This window comes from Tenrec ecaudatus, chromosome 3, assembly GCF_050624435.1.
Source record: "Tenrec ecaudatus isolate mTenEca1 chromosome 3, mTenEca1.hap1, whole genome shotgun sequence".
NCBI classification, from domain to species: Eukaryota; Metazoa; Chordata; class Mammalia; order Afrosoricida; family Tenrecidae; genus Tenrec; species Tenrec ecaudatus.
Genome location: NC_134532.1, coordinates 118,660,826 through 118,680,746, shown reverse-complemented (window position 1 = coordinate 118,680,746; position 19,921 = coordinate 118,660,826). Strand labels below are relative to the sequence as shown.

The 19,921-nt window shown below is 40.3% G+C and overlaps 1 protein-coding gene, 1 long non-coding RNA gene and 1 pseudogene across 6 annotated transcripts in view; 1 reads left to right on the top strand and 2 right to left on the bottom strand.

The window, feature by feature from the left end:
• The window catches only part of UBE2D3 (ubiquitin conjugating enzyme E2 D3), a 33,354-nt gene extending 21,750 nt beyond the window's left edge, over positions 1 to 11,604 (bottom strand). Inside the window, exons 1-2 of one of the 4 annotated variants that reach the window (XM_075543979.1) lie at positions 11,492 to 11,604; positions 10,034 to 10,191 (exon numbers count right to left, since the gene is read on the bottom strand). In XM_075543979.1, coding sequence (XP_075400094.1) covers positions 10,034 to 10,057 — 24 coding nt within the window. In that variant the 5' untranslated portion in view covers positions 10,058 to 10,191; positions 11,492 to 11,604. The other 3 variants (XM_075543980.1, XM_075543978.1, XM_075543977.1) reach the window with 3 other exon arrangements.
• On the top strand, positions 11,480 to 19,629 carry LOC142442732 (uncharacterized). 2 transcript variants are annotated; one of them, XR_012783461.1, is made up of 3 exons: positions 11,480 to 12,000; positions 14,919 to 15,118; positions 16,645 to 19,629. It is a non-coding gene; the product is annotated as an uncharacterized LOC142442732 (long non-coding RNA). The 2 variants fall into 2 exon arrangements; XR_012783460.1 differs by having other exon boundaries at positions 11,485 to 11,849; positions 14,927 to 15,118.
• LOC142444041 (small nucleolar RNA SNORA73 family) lies at positions 14,205 to 14,399 on the bottom strand (annotated as a pseudogene).
• Positions 19,630 to 19,921: the final 292 nt, after the last annotated feature.

Below are 19,921 nucleotides of genomic sequence, written 5' to 3'. Positions count from 1 at the left end.
GCATGTGACGACTATGAAGGTGCCCGGTGGTACTGTTGGGTAAGTACTGAATTGCTAACCACTAGGTTAGTGGTTCACACCCAAGAGACACTCAGAAAGTAAAAGAGGCAATCTGTTCCTATACAGATTTATAGTTTTGGAAACCCTTATGTATAATCACTATGCATCAGTATTGATGCAACTGCAGGGTTTTTTTTGGGAGGGGGGGAACTATATGTAAGATCCCTGGTAGCACAATGGATATGCACTCAACAACTGCTAAATGAAAGACTGGCATTTCAAATCCATCTAGTGGCTCTGTAGCTAACCCCTGGTTCCAACTACCCAAACCCAAACTGACTTCTATTGAGTCAAAGTCAACATTCATAGCAACCCTATACAGAGTTTCCAAGGTTATAAATCTTTACAGTATCATTAGAGCGTCTTCTGATCAACAAAAGTACACCCAAACTCACTGTCCCTGTGGGTTTGAGACTGTTTAACTCTTTACAGAAACAGATAGCCTCAGCTTTCTCCCCAAGTTGCTGGTGTTTTAGAGTCAGTTGACCTCAAGGTTAGAAGCCCAACAAGTAACCACTACACCAACAGGGCCCCAAAAACCCATGGGTCAGTTCAACTCTGTCATACGAGTCACTATCAACTTGCAAGCAAGTAACTTTATACTATATGAGTACATACTTGTTAAGGTAGTGCTGTTTCCCAGCTTTTCAAATTTTAAATTGTAAACCTATACATTTGTTTCAGAACACTGACCCTAAGCCATTTTTCTAAAAAGAACATGCTAAGAATTTGAGGAAATACTGATCTTGTACATTACAAACAGACATATCCTCATCCAAGGTTTCCTTACTTTGGAGAAATAAATACGATCCTTTATTGTAGGAATACTAATTACAGACAGCAGATCCATGACTACATTAAAAAGCAACAGCAGTAATTCAGATGGAAGAACTTGAATTGTCACTGGAGCTATTTTTGAAAGGCACAAAAAGTGATTGTGAACACAGCATTTTATCTTTATGGAAATAGGCCTTTACACCCATTTTATAGTAGTCACTCACTAGGGAAAGGCACGACTAAAGTGTGGTGAGTTTCAGGTAAAAGAAAGACAATGCGGAAAAAAAGGTCTAGGGAAGTATTTAAAAACAACAACAACAAATGCTCCTTTCTCAATAGGATGCCATAACATAAAATGTTTAGATTAAATTTGTTGCAGAATTAGACATACTAGAGGGGGGGAAATGCACCCCAGCAACCCAATTCTCCATTCCGCTAGAATTGATCCAGACAAAGTATTAAATTGGTATTCTCTCAGAATCAGTTGTCTCTTAACTAGCCACCGATAGCCCACATCTCAACTTAGCAAGTCTGTTATATTTTTCAAATCACATGAACTTCAACAGAAAAATGGAAAGCAAAAATCAGTTTCAGTGTATGAAGAAAATGAAGCAACTACACAGAATTCTGAAAAGTAATTTTGTCTGATTTTTTACCTAAAATGACATTGGAGCCTAAAGTTTTCAACAATTTATAAAATTTGAATGGAAAGTGCCAGCTCATTGCTTCTTGTAGATTAGAAACAGCAGCAAGAACCAGGAAGAACAGTTCACATATGGTACCTGCTAAGCTTTTGTACTCTGCTGACTCAGGTGGGCCCTTGGCTCCCTATAGACACTGAAATAGGAAAACAGTTGGCAAAGGAATGTTACTGACACAAGCTAGAGGTCAAAGTTCCATACACCTCGATGGGGCATAAAATGGATTACAGATACAATTAGACTGCAGTATTATGAACTATACTGCCTATTAAAGAGATTAAACAGTTTTTGTTCCATGAGGTGTTTGAGGGGAAATTTTCTCGTTCAGGGTCATCTTCCTCTGAATGAGTTCTCTTGAAGCATCAGCAACTGGCTACTGTAAGAAGAATCTAGGTCTCCTCTCATGGGAAATGTTTCTGCTGAAAGCTTAAACAGATCCAAGGAAAAAGGACCAATGAGACCAGACCATTCTTCGAAGTAAATGCTATTCTCAAATCTCATGATTTCACACTGACCACGTCAAATCTCACATTGACCACACCAGGTTCAAAGACTGGATGTGAATTTGAGAACAAAACACGATTGCAAATTAAAGATTTCAAACTCCTAAAGTCTCTGCTCACTTCCGTAAGACATGATGAACACCATGGTAGAACGTGGGGCAGAATTCAAGGCATTTGTTCTGAAATGCCAGCAGCAGGCAGGCATATCCTAAACTATTCGATATTCTTCTTTGTAGGTACCAAACAGTAATGAACTTGAGCACTTTTATTTTTAAAAAATCCTTTGTGGCATTCAAAGAGGAAGTTTGTGGAAGATTTTGTTTCAGGCACGGTGGGCTACAGAATCTATTTGAGAATTAAATTTCTTAATTACAGCTAAATATTTTTTTGCTTTCTCTGTACCTGTTCCTCATTCAATGATGGAAGACGGTGCTAACAGTGAAGTGATCAACCACAGACTACAAACAGGACAGGCTACTGACAACATCAAGGGCTCAAAGGCAATGCTAGAGACGTACAAGAAATGCTCCGTTTTGGTCTTAAAAGAGCTTGCAAACTAAGACAAAATATTCATGAACATGTAAGCTATAAACCGGCAAAGTTAATCTCTTCCACTGTCATGAGTAGATTCCATTCATTGTCCTTATAACCAGATCTTCCCCTGTGGGTTTCTGAGACTATAACTTTATAAAATATCATTTTATTGGGGGCTCAAACAACTCTTAGACAATCCATACATCAATTTTTTCAAGCACATTTGTACATTCGTTGCCCTCATCATTATCAAAATATTTGCTCTCCACTTAAGCCCTTGGTATCTCAGCTCATTTTTCCTTCCCTCCCCCATGAACCCTCGATAATTTATAAATTATTATTTTGTCAGGTCTTACACTGTCCGATGTCACCCTTCACCCAATTTTCTATTGTCCGCCCCCCAGGGAGGAGGTTATATGGAGATATTTATAATCGGTTCTCCCTTTCTACCCTACCTTCTCTCCACCCTCCGTACTGGTACCGCCATTCTCACCACTGGTCCAGAAGGGATCATCTGTCCTGGATTCCCTGTGTTCCTGGTTCTTATCTGTACAAGTGTACATCCTCTGGTCTAGGCAGATTTGTAAGGTAGAATTTGTAAGGTAGAAGTTGGGGGAAGCATTTAAGAATTAGAGGGGGGGAAATTTTTAAAAAAGAGACTAACTCTTTATGGGAATAGAAAGTCTCATCTTATCCCATATAGAGTGGCTGATGTTTTTGAACTGTTTACCTTGTGGTTAGCAGTCCAATGCACAACCACTATACCTGTTCTACGCGTAAGTTAAAATGTTTTAGAAACACGACCTTTATCAGATCAATATAACCAACACAGCAACTTACGAAAAAGAAAAAAAAAGTTGTAACATCAATCCTCAAATACTTTATTCAAATCTGTCCCTTTCCCAAGGTTTGCCAAAACTTAATTCAGTTGGTTACAGCATTAAGTTCAAGTTCATGGGTTCTACCCTTACAAACAGTAGTCATCATCACTGTGTTCCACCATCATGTTAACCCAATCTCATTCATCTTATAAAACACAATACAAAAACCACCAAAAGGCTACAACTGGTCTGCTAAACTACAAGGTTAGCTGTTCGAAAACTACCAGCAGTTACATGGGAGAAAGACGAAGCCTTCTACTCCCATAGAAAGTTCGTCTCGAAAACTCACAGGGGCAGCTCTACCCTATAGGAATCACTGAGTTGAAATCGACTTGGTAACAGTTGAGGGGTTTTTGTTTTCACAGGCCATATAAAGGAGCCCTGGTGGTATAACTGGGTAAATACTAATTACAGGTGGGAAGTTCCAACCCACCAGTCACTCCACAGAATAAAGATGAGGTTACCTGTTGTCATAAAAATGTACAGCCCAAGAAACCCTATACAAGGGTTCTACAACTTGGAATTGACTCTACAGCAGTAACTTTGATTTGGTTGGAAAGATACATATAAGTTAAAGTTAGTTTATTTCTTGCATTTGTTATTCACAATTAAATTTTACTTGACTAGAAAGAAACTGTGTATGGTCATGTAACTTACCACTAACAAAACAGCTTTGCTTGGGAAACTTACATACAAAATTCTACCTCAGGCCTGGATTAAAATGAGGTTCTGAATCAGGAAGAAGAATGATTAAGTGCCCTTGCAATCTAATATAAAAGTACACCTTAGAGATATTGCAGGTTCAGTTCCAGATCTCAATAAAGTTACGTATTGAAATAAAGTGAGTCGCATGGATTTCTGTTTCCTCCTTACTTGAGTTATGTTTACTCTATACTTCAGTGTGCAATAGGCCATGCCAAAGTTCATGTGATTGTCAGAATAATCAAAATGTGACACAAAGACCAGGCTGTTGAAAAAATGACACCAACAGACTTTCTTAGAGCCGTCACAAACTTTCATTACAAAAACAACAAACTAAATATGCAAAAAAGCATTAAAACAAGGCATGCCTGTATGTATATTCTCCCTGAATATGAACTACTAAATTAGGCAGACAATGCTGTAATTAATATACAGTAAAGATCACTTTAGATTTACTATAAAAATACTTTAACTTTTAAGAACTTTAATACATTTCTATACACCATGTTAGGTAATGTGAGTCAATTCTACTCAGTGACCAGGCTGCAGAATCAACCTGCCTCAAAGTGTTCCCTTTTTTGGTTGTGATCTTTTTAAAAAAACAAGCCATTAGAGGTCTTTCTCCCAGAGCCACTTAGTATGCTCCAAGAACTTTTATATTTTAGTACCCGAGTGGTTAACTACTTGGCACCACTGTTTTTTAAAATATGTAGCTATAAATAGTAAAGATGCAAACAATAAACACCTCACAAATATATAGGCACCAGTAGTTATTTTCAAGAGAATAGTCCTTAACAATTTCAAAAAACTAAGCTTACACACTTTAAATCCAATTTTACTTTGGAATTAGTAAGACTTTGAAATTCTGAAAGCTTCTTACAGTAATATCAGTACAGGGACTACACATCTGTCTCATTACATCATGGACAAAATATTAACTTCCTGTTTAATTATAATTATGAGATTAAGTATGCTTATTCATTAGCAAGGTACCAAGAATGGTGTGAATGACTACTACATTTTTTAGATCACTATAAAATGTTCTGCAAACACCTGAAATAAACAATGTCAGATAGAAAAACTTAGGTTATCAGTTTTGATCTATGGGGAGTGGGAGCCATCAATATAGCTCAGTGGGAGAAAAGATCAAAACATTACATCTGGTAAATAAATAATAACAATAGTTAATCACACCAGAGATCCCTATTAAAGTTTTCAAATACAATAAATTTACCTATAAAGTTGAATCGAAGGTTCCTAAAAATATATAAAATGTCAAAATTTATATATAAAATGTCATGGGTATAAATACATAATATAATCTGTAGTTTGGGTCAAGTATAAAAATACTTTAAACAATGGGTTTCTTCCTTCTCATAAAACTGAGGATAAATAATATTTAAAGAAGGAATATGGCTAATAAAACACAGCCTAAATATACCTGCTATTATTGACATGATTCAATTTTAAAATATTAACTGCTGTTAGCAAAACTACACCAAGAGCAAAAATTTCCAGGTATAAGAATATAGTTGAATTGTGCTTAAACTGTGAGAAAAATCAAAGATAAGTTACACTTTTAACAATGACTAAGTGTAGCACAGGCAAACATTTAAACAGATTGCAGTCTGTAACAATATCAGGCAAAGCTGCTGCATGGACATCAATTTTCATCTAAACTGGTTTAAATAAATGGTTTCACTATATGATTTCTAATACCCTGAGACTAGACTAATGTCCTAAGGGTAGGACTTAAGTAAATATCAAATTACTACCTTATACACAGGTAGGCCTTATCCAGCTCCCAAGATGGGCTTCATAAAGGTAACATTTCAAAATTATGCCTATTCCCAGCAATGATTAAGTCTGTTAAGACCACCTATGTGTACCTGCACTTTAAAAAAAATTCTGAACATTCTGATATATAAACTCACTGATTAATAGTCATCTTTTATTATATAAACATTAGTGAATAGAAAATATTACTGAACAAAAGAGTGCTAAAGCCAATCTAGGACTTGAGTTCAAAATTTTATTGGAAACGTTTTTACCCCAGTGTTGGAAGGTCAATCTTTTAATAGAAAGGGATCACTATAGTTAAAACACTTTGAAGAATTTTCAACAAATGACAGTATCTTTGAGCTATTATTAATATAGAAAGCTTGAAAGATTAATTGAGTTACAAAATAAATCTTTTCTTGTGCTAGCAAAAGTATTCAACTTTACATTCCTAAGTACTAGATAGCAGATGAGCAAGAAAAATGTGTCAAAATAAATCACCATTATTCAAAATAAAATTTGAGGTAATCATATGACTAATGTCCTGTCATACACAAGTTAGTAAGCTACTTAAAGACCTGAAAACAAAGGTACCTGAAATAGTCTAGCCATTCTATTTGGAGAAATGTCCCCTCCAACCCAGCTTAAGGTGTCCCTACAATCCTAGAACTACTTTCAAACATGTTAACTTAAACCAATTTACAAACTATTAGCTAGAAGAATAAGGATCCAATATAAAATTCAAGGCCATCGAGTGGACTCCAACTCCTTTCAACTGTGCATGCAGGACAAAGCAGAACTACTCCATGGGTTTCCAAGACAAAACTTCAACTGGAATCAATGGCCCAATCTCCCTCTGGGAGAAACTCATGGTCCAAAAAACTAAAGATCTCCCCCATTAGCAGCACAACCCACAGCCCAGCCCTGTTCCAAGACTAAATCCCAATTACGTATTTAAATGTGAAACGGGGAAGGGGAGGTTAATCTTATTTCAGGTAGCAATAATGAAAACCACACCCATTCAACTTTTAAAAAGGCACTGGAAATGATTCAAAATAGCAGTAAAGCATGGAGGTTGAACTCTACTTAGCCTCTCTGTGTCACTATTTCATTAAACATAAAATGGGATTCAGAGGTGCTCACAGGGTTGTTGGAAGGTTAAATGAGCTAATACTAGAAAAGAGATTAGAAATAGTACCTGATATACAACACTTCATTATTGACAGCAACTATATATGCAAAAGAAATTATTTTTTAATACCAGGACCTAAAGGATAATATGAAAGTAAAGATTCCAGTCAGACTGCCTGGTTTCTAATTACAACTCTGACATGAGTTTTTAGCCTCGGTGTAGCTCCTCATTTTCCTAATCTCAAAAATCGAAATAGTGCTAACTACTTCCTAGGTTGACGTTGAAAGGTTAAATGAGCAAATAGAAATACTTCAAACAGCACTGACATTAAAATTATTAACAGTTAATATTACATAAGTTCTTTGCAAAGTTCTCCTAAATTATCATTACAGCATTTTGTATTTGTACCTTAAATACAAAAGTGTAAGAGGGACGTCAAAGAGTACATGGAAAAATTCCATCATTTGTCCAGAGAAAATTTTGAAGGCCCTCATCTATATTTTTGTTAAAAATGCAAATGGTAGCAAAATTGTCAATGGCCTCCAAACAGCACCAATCAGCTTTTGATTAAAAGCCCTTAAGAATGTATCACCGATTTCCAAATAATGCAGGGGGAGAAAAACAAAATAAAGACAGGTTGTTTCCTAAAGCAGCTGGGTCTAAGAAATATTCAAACTAGACAAAAAGAACACAGCTGAAACAAATTCAAAGGCTGGTTCAACGAATGACTTTAAGACAGGTAATTATTCCAACAAGCATTTCAAGAGATTATCAAGGAATTTGTATTTAAAATTTGAAGGCTGCAGACAGAATGAATTCAAACAAAATAAGCATTTGACAAGAAACATCACATTGGCATCAATGCCCATTTGACTTATTTTATACTCAAACCAAATGCATTGTCACCAAGTCATTTCCAACTCAGAAGCAGCACTACAGGACAGAGTAGAACTGCCCTCTAGGGTCTCCAAGGTTATAATCTTTCTGGAAGGAGCCGGCACAGCTCTCCTATGGATCAGCAGGTAGGTCTATAACCTTATAGTGGTCACCAGTCATGAGCTTTAACCACTGTAATCATCAGGTTTATTTCTTTAACAAAGGGGTCTAAAAAGCATCCTGCTTTCCTCATTGTCCACTCACTAAAATTGTTTGGATCTGGGATGTGTTTTTAAAGAGCTTCCCCATGTGATTCTGACAACAGCTGAAAACCGAAACAGAGGCAAATGCAAAAATTGTGTACAGTAATGTTCCACATAAACACTTGTTTTCCCACGTGGAAAGTGTTATGTCAACTATCTGTATTCTATAACTCCCCCCAAAAGTTACAGGGGACAGTCAGTTAACAAGTTAAAGTTGTTGAGCTAAAATGCTAACTTATATATTTTGGCTCCAGTATTCACAGAATTAAACATTACATTTTATACTGCCTCCAGAACTTTCATATCATTTAATAGAACAACGCTTCAGAAGTTAGGCCTGGGTAACAGAGTGGTCATCAGAATGTACAGTAAGCCTAAGTTTTTCTTCCTTGCCTTTCCTTAAGATGATTCTCAAAACACCAAGCATTAGTTTAGAATTCACAGAAATCTATAATGACTATGCAATGATTTATCTAAAAAATCCCAAGGTTTCAGCATCACTACATTAGAGTGAGTGACCTAAAACTTCACCTTCCATATAATGCCAGATCTGGCTAATAATAATAAGCATCCAGATCGTACTTAATAAATGAAAATTAAGTCCCTTCAGTAAATCAAGTTCTTGCTATTCCTTCAATATAACACTCTTGTAAAAAAAAACAGCTAACCTATCAAACCCACATCCCTTGCCTCTTAGTTTCTAGTAAGGTTCTATTTAGTCCATGGCATTTTTTTCAAATTAGCTGTAAATACTCCACCCTCTGCGATTGTGCAAGAACCAAACACACTACGTACACAAGTTGAAAAAAAAAGGGGGTGGTGGTCAGAGTTTGAGTATCCCGGCAGGGGGGCCCTTTCTTACAGCAACATAAAATCCAATGTAAAAAGTTACCACTTAACAAAGATTTATTATTTCATATTATTACGAAAGGAGATGCCGGAAAGAGCCTGAACCAGTTAAAGCAGCCGCCATCTTAAAATGCGGGATAGAAGTTAGAGCAAGAAAATGAGACTAAACCACCGGAGGTGGAGGTTCCGTTCAGTCCCCAACTCGAAAAGCCTTTTTTTTTTCTCCCCACAACTGAGAGTGACATTTTACTATCAAAGCACGGATTCGGTGATGGGGGAGGGGGTTTGTAGAGACAACAAAATAAAACGGCCTGATACAAATATGTTATTAAATAGGTTGAGGCCAAAAATAGGTACCTCTCCTAGCCTTTCCGAACAGCTATCCCACTCCATCCCCTTCAGAGCCAAAGTAAAAGGGAGCTAACTATGCAGGCTCTCGCATCAGTTCCTGCGTGCCCCGGACATACCGCCCCGGAGGAAGAGCAGCAACTACAACACACAGAGGAAGTGGCAACATTGTGTCACCCCATCTCCTCCCGGCCCTACCGACTCCGGTGTAACCTGCCCAGCGTCAGCGAAGAGTTCCTGGCTACATTCGTTCGGATCCGACTCGGCCAGGTTTCTGGGCTCTTGCCCCAGATGGCCTTGAAGCTGGGGTTTACAACTAAAACAAGCTCACAAGCACAAGAATAGGAAGCGCCATGACTTCTGCCAAAGCTTCTTCTCCCCGCCATCCCGATCCTCAACCGGAACTCTTCTGGAAGCAGCAGAAAATTGAGGTGCCTTACAGGCAGCTTCTCGGTCCACCTCCATCCCCATTTCCACCGACACCATGGAAATACACTTGCATGTGCCCCACCTCGCCAATTCAATACCGTCCCGTCCCCCCCGAAAGTACACCAATGTGACCCAAAGAGTTATTTTCAGAATCCTATTTCTCCGCCCCCATCACCGTTCTCCCCGGCCCTGGGGTTACCTTATTAATCCGTTTCAGCGCCATAGTCTGTGCTTTTCGTCTGGCTCCGCACTATCTCGGTGTGCGCTCGGAGGTCCAGCCAAAACTCTGATTATCCGGGCGGCGGGCGGGGAAGGCTTGTCTCTTCGTCTCACACCGGCTCTGCCAGACACAGGCGCCTTTTGCAAAAACGAAGCAGATCAGCACTCGCACGGGCCCGGGAGAGACCCTGATGAAGCCAAGTCCCTGAAAACGGCCGCGATCCGGGGTGGGTGGGGTGGCAAGGCCACCAACAGCCTCTATGCCGTGCTTCGGCCCCAAGAGGCGGCGAGGGTGACGGGGAGAGTTGGGGTGGCTACAGGTCTGACTTCCAGGCCTCTCGAGAGGAAGAGACCCAGGTGGGAGAGGAAGAGGCGTAGGAGAAAGGGGTGGGTGCGGGGCAGGGTCCGGAGCCCAGCAAAGGAGGAGCCGGGGCCTAGTCGGCGCTATGCCGGCGTCACTAGGGCAGAGAAAGGCAAGGGGGGAGGGGGAAGCAGGAGACTCCGGACAGACGCCCGGCTTCTTTCGTTTTCTGCTCAAAGGTGCGGCCGGGGAGGGGAAGGAAATAAAGGGAGAGGCTTGGTATGTGTTGCTGTCCCCGCAGCTAAGGCTATTCTGAGTCGCCCCTGACGCCACCGTACACTCCGCCTTCCAGCGCGCGCCCGTGCGCGCCCGCCCGCCCAGCCACCGCCACCGCCACCACGCGCCCGCGCTGCCCCTAAGGCTCCGGCTCCGGCGCGAGGACGCGCCCATGCCCTCTCCTCCCGCGGCAGGAGAGGCCCGGACCCTTCCAGCCTTTTCACCTCACCCCACCCAACAGGCCGGTGGTCAACTCAGCCCCCGTAGGGCCCGTATTTCCCCTCGCCCGCGGCCAGTGGGCCGGCCTCCCTTCCCTTCCCCTGGCCATCCACACCCACGCGTACAGAGGGGCCGGGGCCTCCCTCGAGCTGCGGCCTCGGCCTCCTCCCGCGCGGCAGCTGGTGCCTCCCCGGCCCTACGGGGCTCACGCGCACGACACAGCCACAAGATGTCCGCTCTGACGGAACTACTGCCAGCTGCCACGCTCCGCCCCTCCCCCCTCCTCCTGCCTCTTCACCGCCGCGTATCAGTCCGCCAACGCCGCCGTCGCGAGCCCAGGACGAATCTAAGGGTGAAGGGGGACGGTTTACTTCCCACGTCCAGGGTCGAGGGTCTCTGTGCCACTCCCTTTTCCTTCTCCTTTTCCGTACGGCACCTCCTTACTACACGGATCAGAGGTTGGACTGGGAGGGCGGGGGCCGGAGGCGGGTCATGGGCTGGGGGAGGGTAGACGAGCGGCGGAAACCCTCAGACTAAGAGAAGCATCGAGAACCGGAAGGAGACCATGGGAGGAAGGTAATGGAAGCGGCAGCTGCGCGGTGGATCCCTACGCCCCTCCCAGCAGCATCCCCGTTTCCTCACTTGGTATTGAGGCGGCGGATCTCGCGAGAACCTCGTGGCTGGCTTAGTGGAACTGTAGCGCTGCAATGACTTAGGACCGGTTTTGTGTGCTCTTCCTGACCAGAGCCCGCCCCCAAACCGCAAGCTATCGCGAGAAGCAGTGAGGCTGGCTCGAAGTTGGGCGGGACGCTTGCGGAGAAGCACCGCCCCTCCGTGCTGGTGCTGGAGGGAGGGAGAGGAAATGGAATTCCCCGGCCTGGTGAGAGCGCGTGCTGACACATCCTGCACTCACGCGCCCGCTCCGGAATGTGCCATGGGAGGTGCCCGAGATACCTTTCGTCGAGGTAGACCGGAGCTTTTGAGGTTTCGAGTGCTGCAGGTGAACGAAATTAGCCGTCCGTCGGAGTCGGTTAACCAGTGGGTGGAGGCACATCCTAGGAGCCCGTATTTTTAATAGAACCCGGTCGACCGCTATCCCCTCTCACGTGAGAGCAAATCGAGTGCCTTTCGGACTAGAGATTCCTTACTCAGTAAGCGCACGGACCAGCTTCCACTGTTAGCCCAACTTGGAATCGATCAGGGGGTGGGCAGGCTATTCCAAGGTTAGACGTGGAAACAGGTTCACTGCTTTAATGCCACTCTGTCTTCCTGGTGCTGCTTCCATTCCTGGAGAACTCGGGAGTTGAGCTACCATTTCACAAAGTGGCGAAAGCCAGTCAAAATAGGTGGAGGAGCTTTGAGTCAGAAAACCTCAATATTTACTGGAATATGTAAGTTGTTAGGCGCGGTAGGTTTTGTTCCGACACTTAGCCAGCCTAAGTACAACAGTATAAATCACTGCCCAGCCCCGCGACATCATAATTGTTCTTATGTTGGAGCCCATTGCTGCCACATTACTAATTCACCTTGTAAAGCTCCTGCCGTGTTTTTTGGCTGGCTCGCTACTTTACAGATCAAGGTAACCTCCTCCAAGGACTTGTCTTTCCTGACAACATGTCCTAAGTATTCTGGCTGTATTTCTTCCAAGAATATATAATGGGGGCTGGAGGGGGCAGGATATGAGATAGGATTGTACACACCCCAAAATCCAAGACCTCTGTCTTAGATTGATTCCAATTCATAGTGACTTCATATAGCGGCTTCATAGTGACTTTTGGGTTTATCCAGACTGCATATCTCTCTCTCTCTCACAACTGGTTGAGCGGAACAGCCATGTTGGGTCAGCAGCCCACCGCCTAACCCAGAGCGCCACCAAGCTTCCTTAAAAGGCAGTAAATTGGGTTGTGTTTTTTTTTAGGATAATTTCAAGTCGGGTAAGCCCTAACTTGCTTAACGTTTTTAAAATATTCTTTAATGACTCCACTTATCAAAATTGAAATCTTGAGACTTTCATGGAAAAATATACTTGTTTTTAAAATAAGCTTAATTTTTATTAAGGAAAACAGCAAAGGAATTTCTGTTTGGGAAATTATTGCCTAACAAAAACTTAACAGATCACTGATAAATGGTCTTATATATACATGGTTAAGTGACCATACAGTAGGGTAGAGCATTTAGTAAAACAGTACACTCAAATGCTTAATGTTGATACAAATCACCTGTGGCTTTTCGAATTGCAAACCTTGATTTATTAGGCCAGCAGTTGAGCCCGAGGAAGTCTGCATTCCTAACAAAGTTCTCATGTACTATGGGTCAAATTTTCAGTTAGGGGACACTAAAGTGTTCGTTACCTACTGTACTGGATACATCTACCTTTTCCTTTGAATAATCTCTCATTCGTTCTCTTTCCTTGTAGCCACTTTAGAAGCTCAGGATTAGGCATGGAGGTAGAGGGAAAATTCCCGTTTTTCTTTCCTGTTGCTTCCCTGTGCGATCTTCCTCTAGTTACTTCGGAGCGTTTGCTTCCACACTACACTAAAGCTAACAGTAGCTGTTCTTTCTTAGAGGTTTCTGTATGGTTCCAATGCCATGATGTGGGTGAGAAGAGAAAATGCAGTGCAACTGCATTATTAACTAGTCAAATATTAACTGGCCATAATGTGTATTAACAACAAATGTGTATTAACAACAGCAAAACACACAAAACCCAAGATAAAATGGCCATCCAGCCAAATACCTCAAGATGACCTCATATGTTTCAGGGCAGAACTAAGTTCTATAAGGTTTTTAATGACTGATTTTTTAAACTAGGTCACCAGGCCTTTCTGGGAGTGCTCTTGAATCTCTTGTCTTTTGATAAGGGGCAAATACATGAACTGTTTACACGACCCAAGGACTCTAATAATATAAAACAATAAAGCCTAGTGCCATCAAGTCAATTCCTACTCATAGCAACCCTCGTGGACCGTAGAACAGTTTCTTAGGGTTTCCCAAACTAAATCTGTATAGAAGACGGCCTTGTCTTTCTCCCTTAGAGCAACTGGGGGGTTTGAACATTGAATTTGTGCTTAGCAACCCTGTGCTTAACCCACTGAGCTACTAAGGATCCCTATAATAAATATAGGTGATATTTCTGGAATACTTGAATGAACCAGGTATTGTATTTAATAGCCTCATTTTGGACATGAAAAAACACAATGATTAAGCTACTACCTCAAGGTCACACAAATTGTAATCAATGTAATTAATAATAATTGAGTTTCATGTTTTTTTAAGATAGAAAGTAGGAGAGTAGTATCTTGTTGTTTTTATTGTTTCTTTAATAGAACCTAGATTCAGGAGGGGTGTAGTGGCGGGCTATTTCCTGCGTGGTTTGTCTCCTCAGTCGTTGTCCATGGGACGCTGTAGGAATATGCAGGCACAGACTCAGGCCCAGCTTGATCTCTGACATGTGAAAAAGGACTGTATGTTATGGGACTGAACCCTGTGCTCCTCCATACCACCTGGACAGAGCTTGGGGAGAGTGAGCTCCTGGGAGTATCCATGTTGGGGAGTAGTGTGTTTTATTTTTCTATTTAAAATGTCATTTAAATCTAATTTATGTCTTACTTAGGCATCCTTTATTGAATAAATATACCCTGTTATTAACCCAGAATATTAATAAATTCCATGATTTTTTATACTAAAGCTTGTTACAAGATGGTATATATACAAATTGGCCCCTCTAGGGCTTTTCTTTATATACCTTACTGAATAATATTTTGTATCACCCTGTAACTCAGCTCAAAAATAACAACAACAATAATCCACTCATTGTCATCCTCCAAGAACTTCACTGTAAATTGCATAGGAAGTAGGTATATTTGATTCTATTTCCATTATAGATATACAGACAAGAATACTTCAAAGAGCATACATCTAACCAGCGTTAGAGCAAGGACAGCATTAAACCTTTGTCGATGTAAATTGTATTGTGACTATTAGGAAAAATCATTACTATTAGAGACAAGCCGTCGCTCACCTGCAAGTTTGTTGTACTGTAGTAATTGATGTATTGTTTTCCTTGGAGCTGTATAGGCCACTGGTATTTCAAATACCAGCAGTGTCACCTGTGGGTTCAGCAGACACCCAAACTTAAGAAGAAAGGCCCTGGCAATTTACTTCTGAAAACTATGTAATGACAACCTATGGATCTCATCAGGAGGGATCACTTTGAGGAGAATATATGTGGTGACATGGAGTGTATCCTCCATAAGAAGACCTTTGAAGGTAAAGATTGGCTTTGTACCTGAAATGATGGCCTGAAACATTCCAGTAATTATGAGGAAGCTGCAGGGCTAAACAGTGTTGCTTGATGTTGTTTCTAAAGACACCATGAGTTAGAGTTCACTTGATGGCAGCTATCTTATCTACCTGTCCTGAACCAGAAGTTAAGAAACAAGAGCTCTGAGAGAACTTGGCAAAGGCTTCTTTAGGCCCAAGTTTTTTATCTAGAAAACTAGTATTGGGATACTGATATTCTTAACAAGTTCAGAGTTCCACGAAGCTCTTATTCAGAATGGCTGGATAGATTTAAAACAATGAAGAAGTATAAACATGGTTGATTCATATTATCTGTATCAGCTCTTTATAGATTTAAATGTGTCATAAAACATCTCACACTAGTGGCAACTGCCAGCCAGTAAGGTGTTTTAATATAAAAGTAGCAACTTAAAGATCAGAGGTCTCTGAGTTGGTAACATGTATAAAAGTCCATAGATTTTTAGGGAAAATCCTGTATGTCTCTAAAAGGCCTAGTTCTTTGAAGATTTTCCTCCAAAATTTGACGCTTACATATTCTATCTACAGCAAATTAATGGTACAAACTAGGACAAGTAAAGGGCTTGCTGTCAATAAACAGGGACACCAACAAGAGAAATTCCTGTTGACATAGGGAGGGAACAAAAATATGAACTCAAAACACAGCGGTCAGAAATTTGAATGCAGAGTTCTAAATCCTTTCTGTGTGTACTAGAACTTGCTTTGGCAAGCTGTTGAAACCATAGACCTCAGAATGTCTTTATTAATTTTTCTTGATACATAAATATTTTATTAGGGAATATTTTATACATATACATAAATAACAATGGTAAGGAAGCCTATTTACCTAACTTCCAATTTTAATAATCTTCAAGTCTCTAGTAAGCTTATTTCCTCCATACTCTAACCCAGTGGTTCTCAACCTATGGGTCGCGACTCCTTTGTGGGGGGGGGGGAGGTCGCCTAAAGACCATTGAAAAACACATATTTCTCATAGTCTTAGGAACCGAGACACCGCTCCTCTATCCGTCTCCAGGCAGGTCCATCCACATGCAGATATGCCCACATAGGAGTACCCGGTGTGATGACATCACTGTGACAATCCCATTACATACACCCCATACCAATACACGTTTATGTGACAGGATTGGCGCCATAATGTACTTATGCGGACCAGTCACCCGTAGAGAGCAGCTACTGTGTAGCAGTATTGGAGGTAAAATGACACTTCATGAATTATAATTACAGAGTAAATGTAAAATCATATACTGTAAAATCATAAACTAGTGCAAAAATATATATATCTGTACCATGGGAACTTAATCTGGATGCTGATCGGTCTTTTTATATTCAGCTGTGGTTGATGTAACAGGTATGTAAAAAAAACAACAGAGAATGGTATATCATAGGAAACCTTAATGAACTGTTTTGACTGATCTACGCCATGTATCATCTTTTGTATTATTAAAGCTATTGTTATATATTATTTTTAATAGCAAACCATCCCATTACAATGGATTGTGTAGAGAAGAACATAAAGCAAAGAAAATATAGTGAGGATTTTTTTACAGTATGGTTTTACCTCAATAATTACAGCAAGAATTGAGACACCACAATGTGTTATTTGTTGTGAAGTTCTAGCAGCTGAATCTATGAAGCCTTACAAACTAAAACGCCATTTTGACAGCAAGCATCTGAGCTTTGCTGGCAAGGATACCAACTATTTTAGAAGCAAAGCTGGTGGACTCAAGAAAGCCAGACTTGACCATGGTGGCAAGTACCACAAACAAAATGTAGCAACCATTGAAGCTTCATATTTGGTAGCTCTTAGAATCGCCAGAGCTATGAAACCTCACTTCATTGCTGAGGATTTACTGTTGCCAGCAACCAAAGACATTGTTCGAGTTATCAGAGATGAATTTGTTACAAAATTGAGTGCAATTTCCTTATCTAATGACACTATCCACAGAAGAATAGATGACATGTCTGCTGATATTCTTGATCAGGTAATCCAGGAAATTAAATCTGCTCCACTTCCAATATTTAGCATCCAGCTTGATGAATCTACAGACGTTGCAAACTGTTCCCAGTTACTGGTTTATGTGAGATATATTAATGATGGCAACTTTAAAGATGAGTTTCTTTTTTGCAAACCTCTTGAAATGACAACTACTGCATATGATGTATTTGACACAGTCGGTTCATTTCTGAAAGCATCAGATCTCTTGGGAAAAGGTTTGTGGTGTTTGCACAGCTGGTGCTCCAGCTATGCTAGATGTCGATCTGGATTTCAATGTTTGGTACTGAATGAGTCACCAAAAGTTATCGGAACTCACTGTCTGATTCATTGACAAATATTAGCAATGAAAACGCTGCCACAAGAGTTACAAAAAGTAATGAAAAGCGTCATAAGTTCTGTCAATTTTGTATAGGCCAGCACTTTAAATAGTCGACTGTTTTCACAACTGTGCAACCAGCTGAATGTGCCAAACGATGCTCTGCTATTTCACACTGAAGTGAGATGGTTGTCAACAGGTAAATTTTTAAACGTATTTTTGAGTTTCGTGATGAATTCAAAACATTTTTTAATCAGAAAGCAAGACCGCATTTCGAAGCACTTTTCAGCAATAAAAATGAACTGCAGAAAATAGATTACTTGGTTGCCATCTTGAATGAGTTAAATTTATCACTGCAAGGGCCAAATGCAACATGCCTCAATTTGTCTGAAAAGATCCGATCATTCCAAATGAAACTTCAGCTTTGGCTAAAAAAAAAAAAATTGGATGAAAATAAAACTTACATGTTGCCTACCTTACTTGCGTTCTTTGAGGAACATGACATTGAACCAGACAAAAGGATTATGATGATAATTTCTGTGAAAGAACACTTGCACCTGCTTGCAGATGAAATTTCATTGTACTTTCCAAATCTACCTGACACCCCTTTTGCACTTGCCAGAAGCCCATTCACAGTAAAGTTGAAGATGTTCCCGAGACAGCACAAGAGGAGTTCATTGAACTTATTAACAGTGATGCAGCGAGAACTGATTGCTCTACAATGCCAGTTACAAAATTCTGGATCAAGTGTTTGCAGTCATATCCTGTTCTGTCTGAAACTGTGTTGCGCCTCCTTCCATTTCCAACAACGTATCTTTGTGAAACAGGTTTTTCTAGCTTGTTGGTTATCAAGTCTAAATACAGAAGTAGACTTGTTGTGGAAGATGATCTTCGATGTGCTCTTGCAAAGACTGCCCCGAGAATTTCTGAACTGGTGAGAAAGAAGCTATCTCAACCTTCGCACTGACGATTTTTTACGCATACTGTCGCAAAATGTAGCAGTGTAGTTTACTGTTGTTATATTAAGACTGTTACCCATGCTTCAAGACAAAAATTCATTTATTTGTAATTGAAAGTATTTCACAATATAGTACATATTGTTTTTGTGATCAATCAATATGCTTTATGTTCAATTTGTAACAAAAATACACCTGGGTATCAGATATTTACATTGATTCATAACCAGCAAAATTACAGTTATGAATGAAAATAATTTTATGGTTGGGGGTCCCCACAACATGAGGAACTGTACTCTAGGGTCATGGCATAGGAAGGTTGAGAACCACTGCTCTAACCAAGCTCAAAAATGAAATAAAAAAACAACTCCCTGCCATAGAGTTGATTCCACTTAGGGTGATCCCGTAGGAGAAGGTACCATCAGAGTTTCCCAGACTAACTACAGGGATCGAAGGCCTCATCTTTCCCTTTCGGAGCACAGTTAACAACACAGGTAACACCCCAACACAAACCCCCTATGCCACTAAGACTCTATACTTCCACCCAAACCCCCACACTCGTTTAGAAACAAATTGCAAACATTTCATTTATAAATATTTCAGTTCATATCTTTAAAATATGAAAGTCTTCTACTTGATACATAACTCTAATACCATCATCTCACACACCGGAAGAATTCCTTATTATGAGTTATTTAACTTGTTCAGATTATCCTGTTAACAGTTTATTATATAGTTTGTTTAAATCAGAATTCATACATTAAAATTGGGTAATATGGCTCCTTTTAAACTGTGTGTGTGTAAATTAGGTTGGAGTTTTATGTCAAATCATCAATATTGTATTCTATAGTTTATTAGCACCCCATCCCCCACCAAGTACCTTCTCCTAACCCCCACCCCTTTGATTTCTTCCTCTTGTGAATTACTATCTCCGCGCAAATTAATGCCTGTCAACCCTTCTAGCCTATTACATCCTCTTCCCTCTCACCCCCTGCCCTCCCACAGTAATCTCCAAAATCTGTTTGCTTTGGTAAGAAAGTCTTTGTTTTGCTTTTTTGTCTCCTTATAACTGTGGTCCTTTGGTAATTGACTCAGCATATTTCCCAAGTCTATGCATGCCATGAAGTGCTTTGTGGTTTCTTCATTGTTTTTCAGTGATGAATAATATTCCATTGTGTGTTGTATCAGATTTTCTTTATCTCAGCTCAGATTTTTTAAGTGTATAACAAAATTCATGATACTTTAAAAAGAAAACCTCTGAAATGCAATTTTTAAATTACTAAAAAAAATTGTGATAAGGAATAAGTATTCTTGTGGACATAATAAGTGCAGTCCAGTGGTGAGAGCTAGACCCAAATGTTGAAATAATGATGATCATAAATGATATTTCCAGAGTAAGCAACAGTTGCAATGTTATCTAAAGTATCCACAATTTCTATTAATGATACCTGTTGTTATGTACCCGAGTTGATTCTGACTCA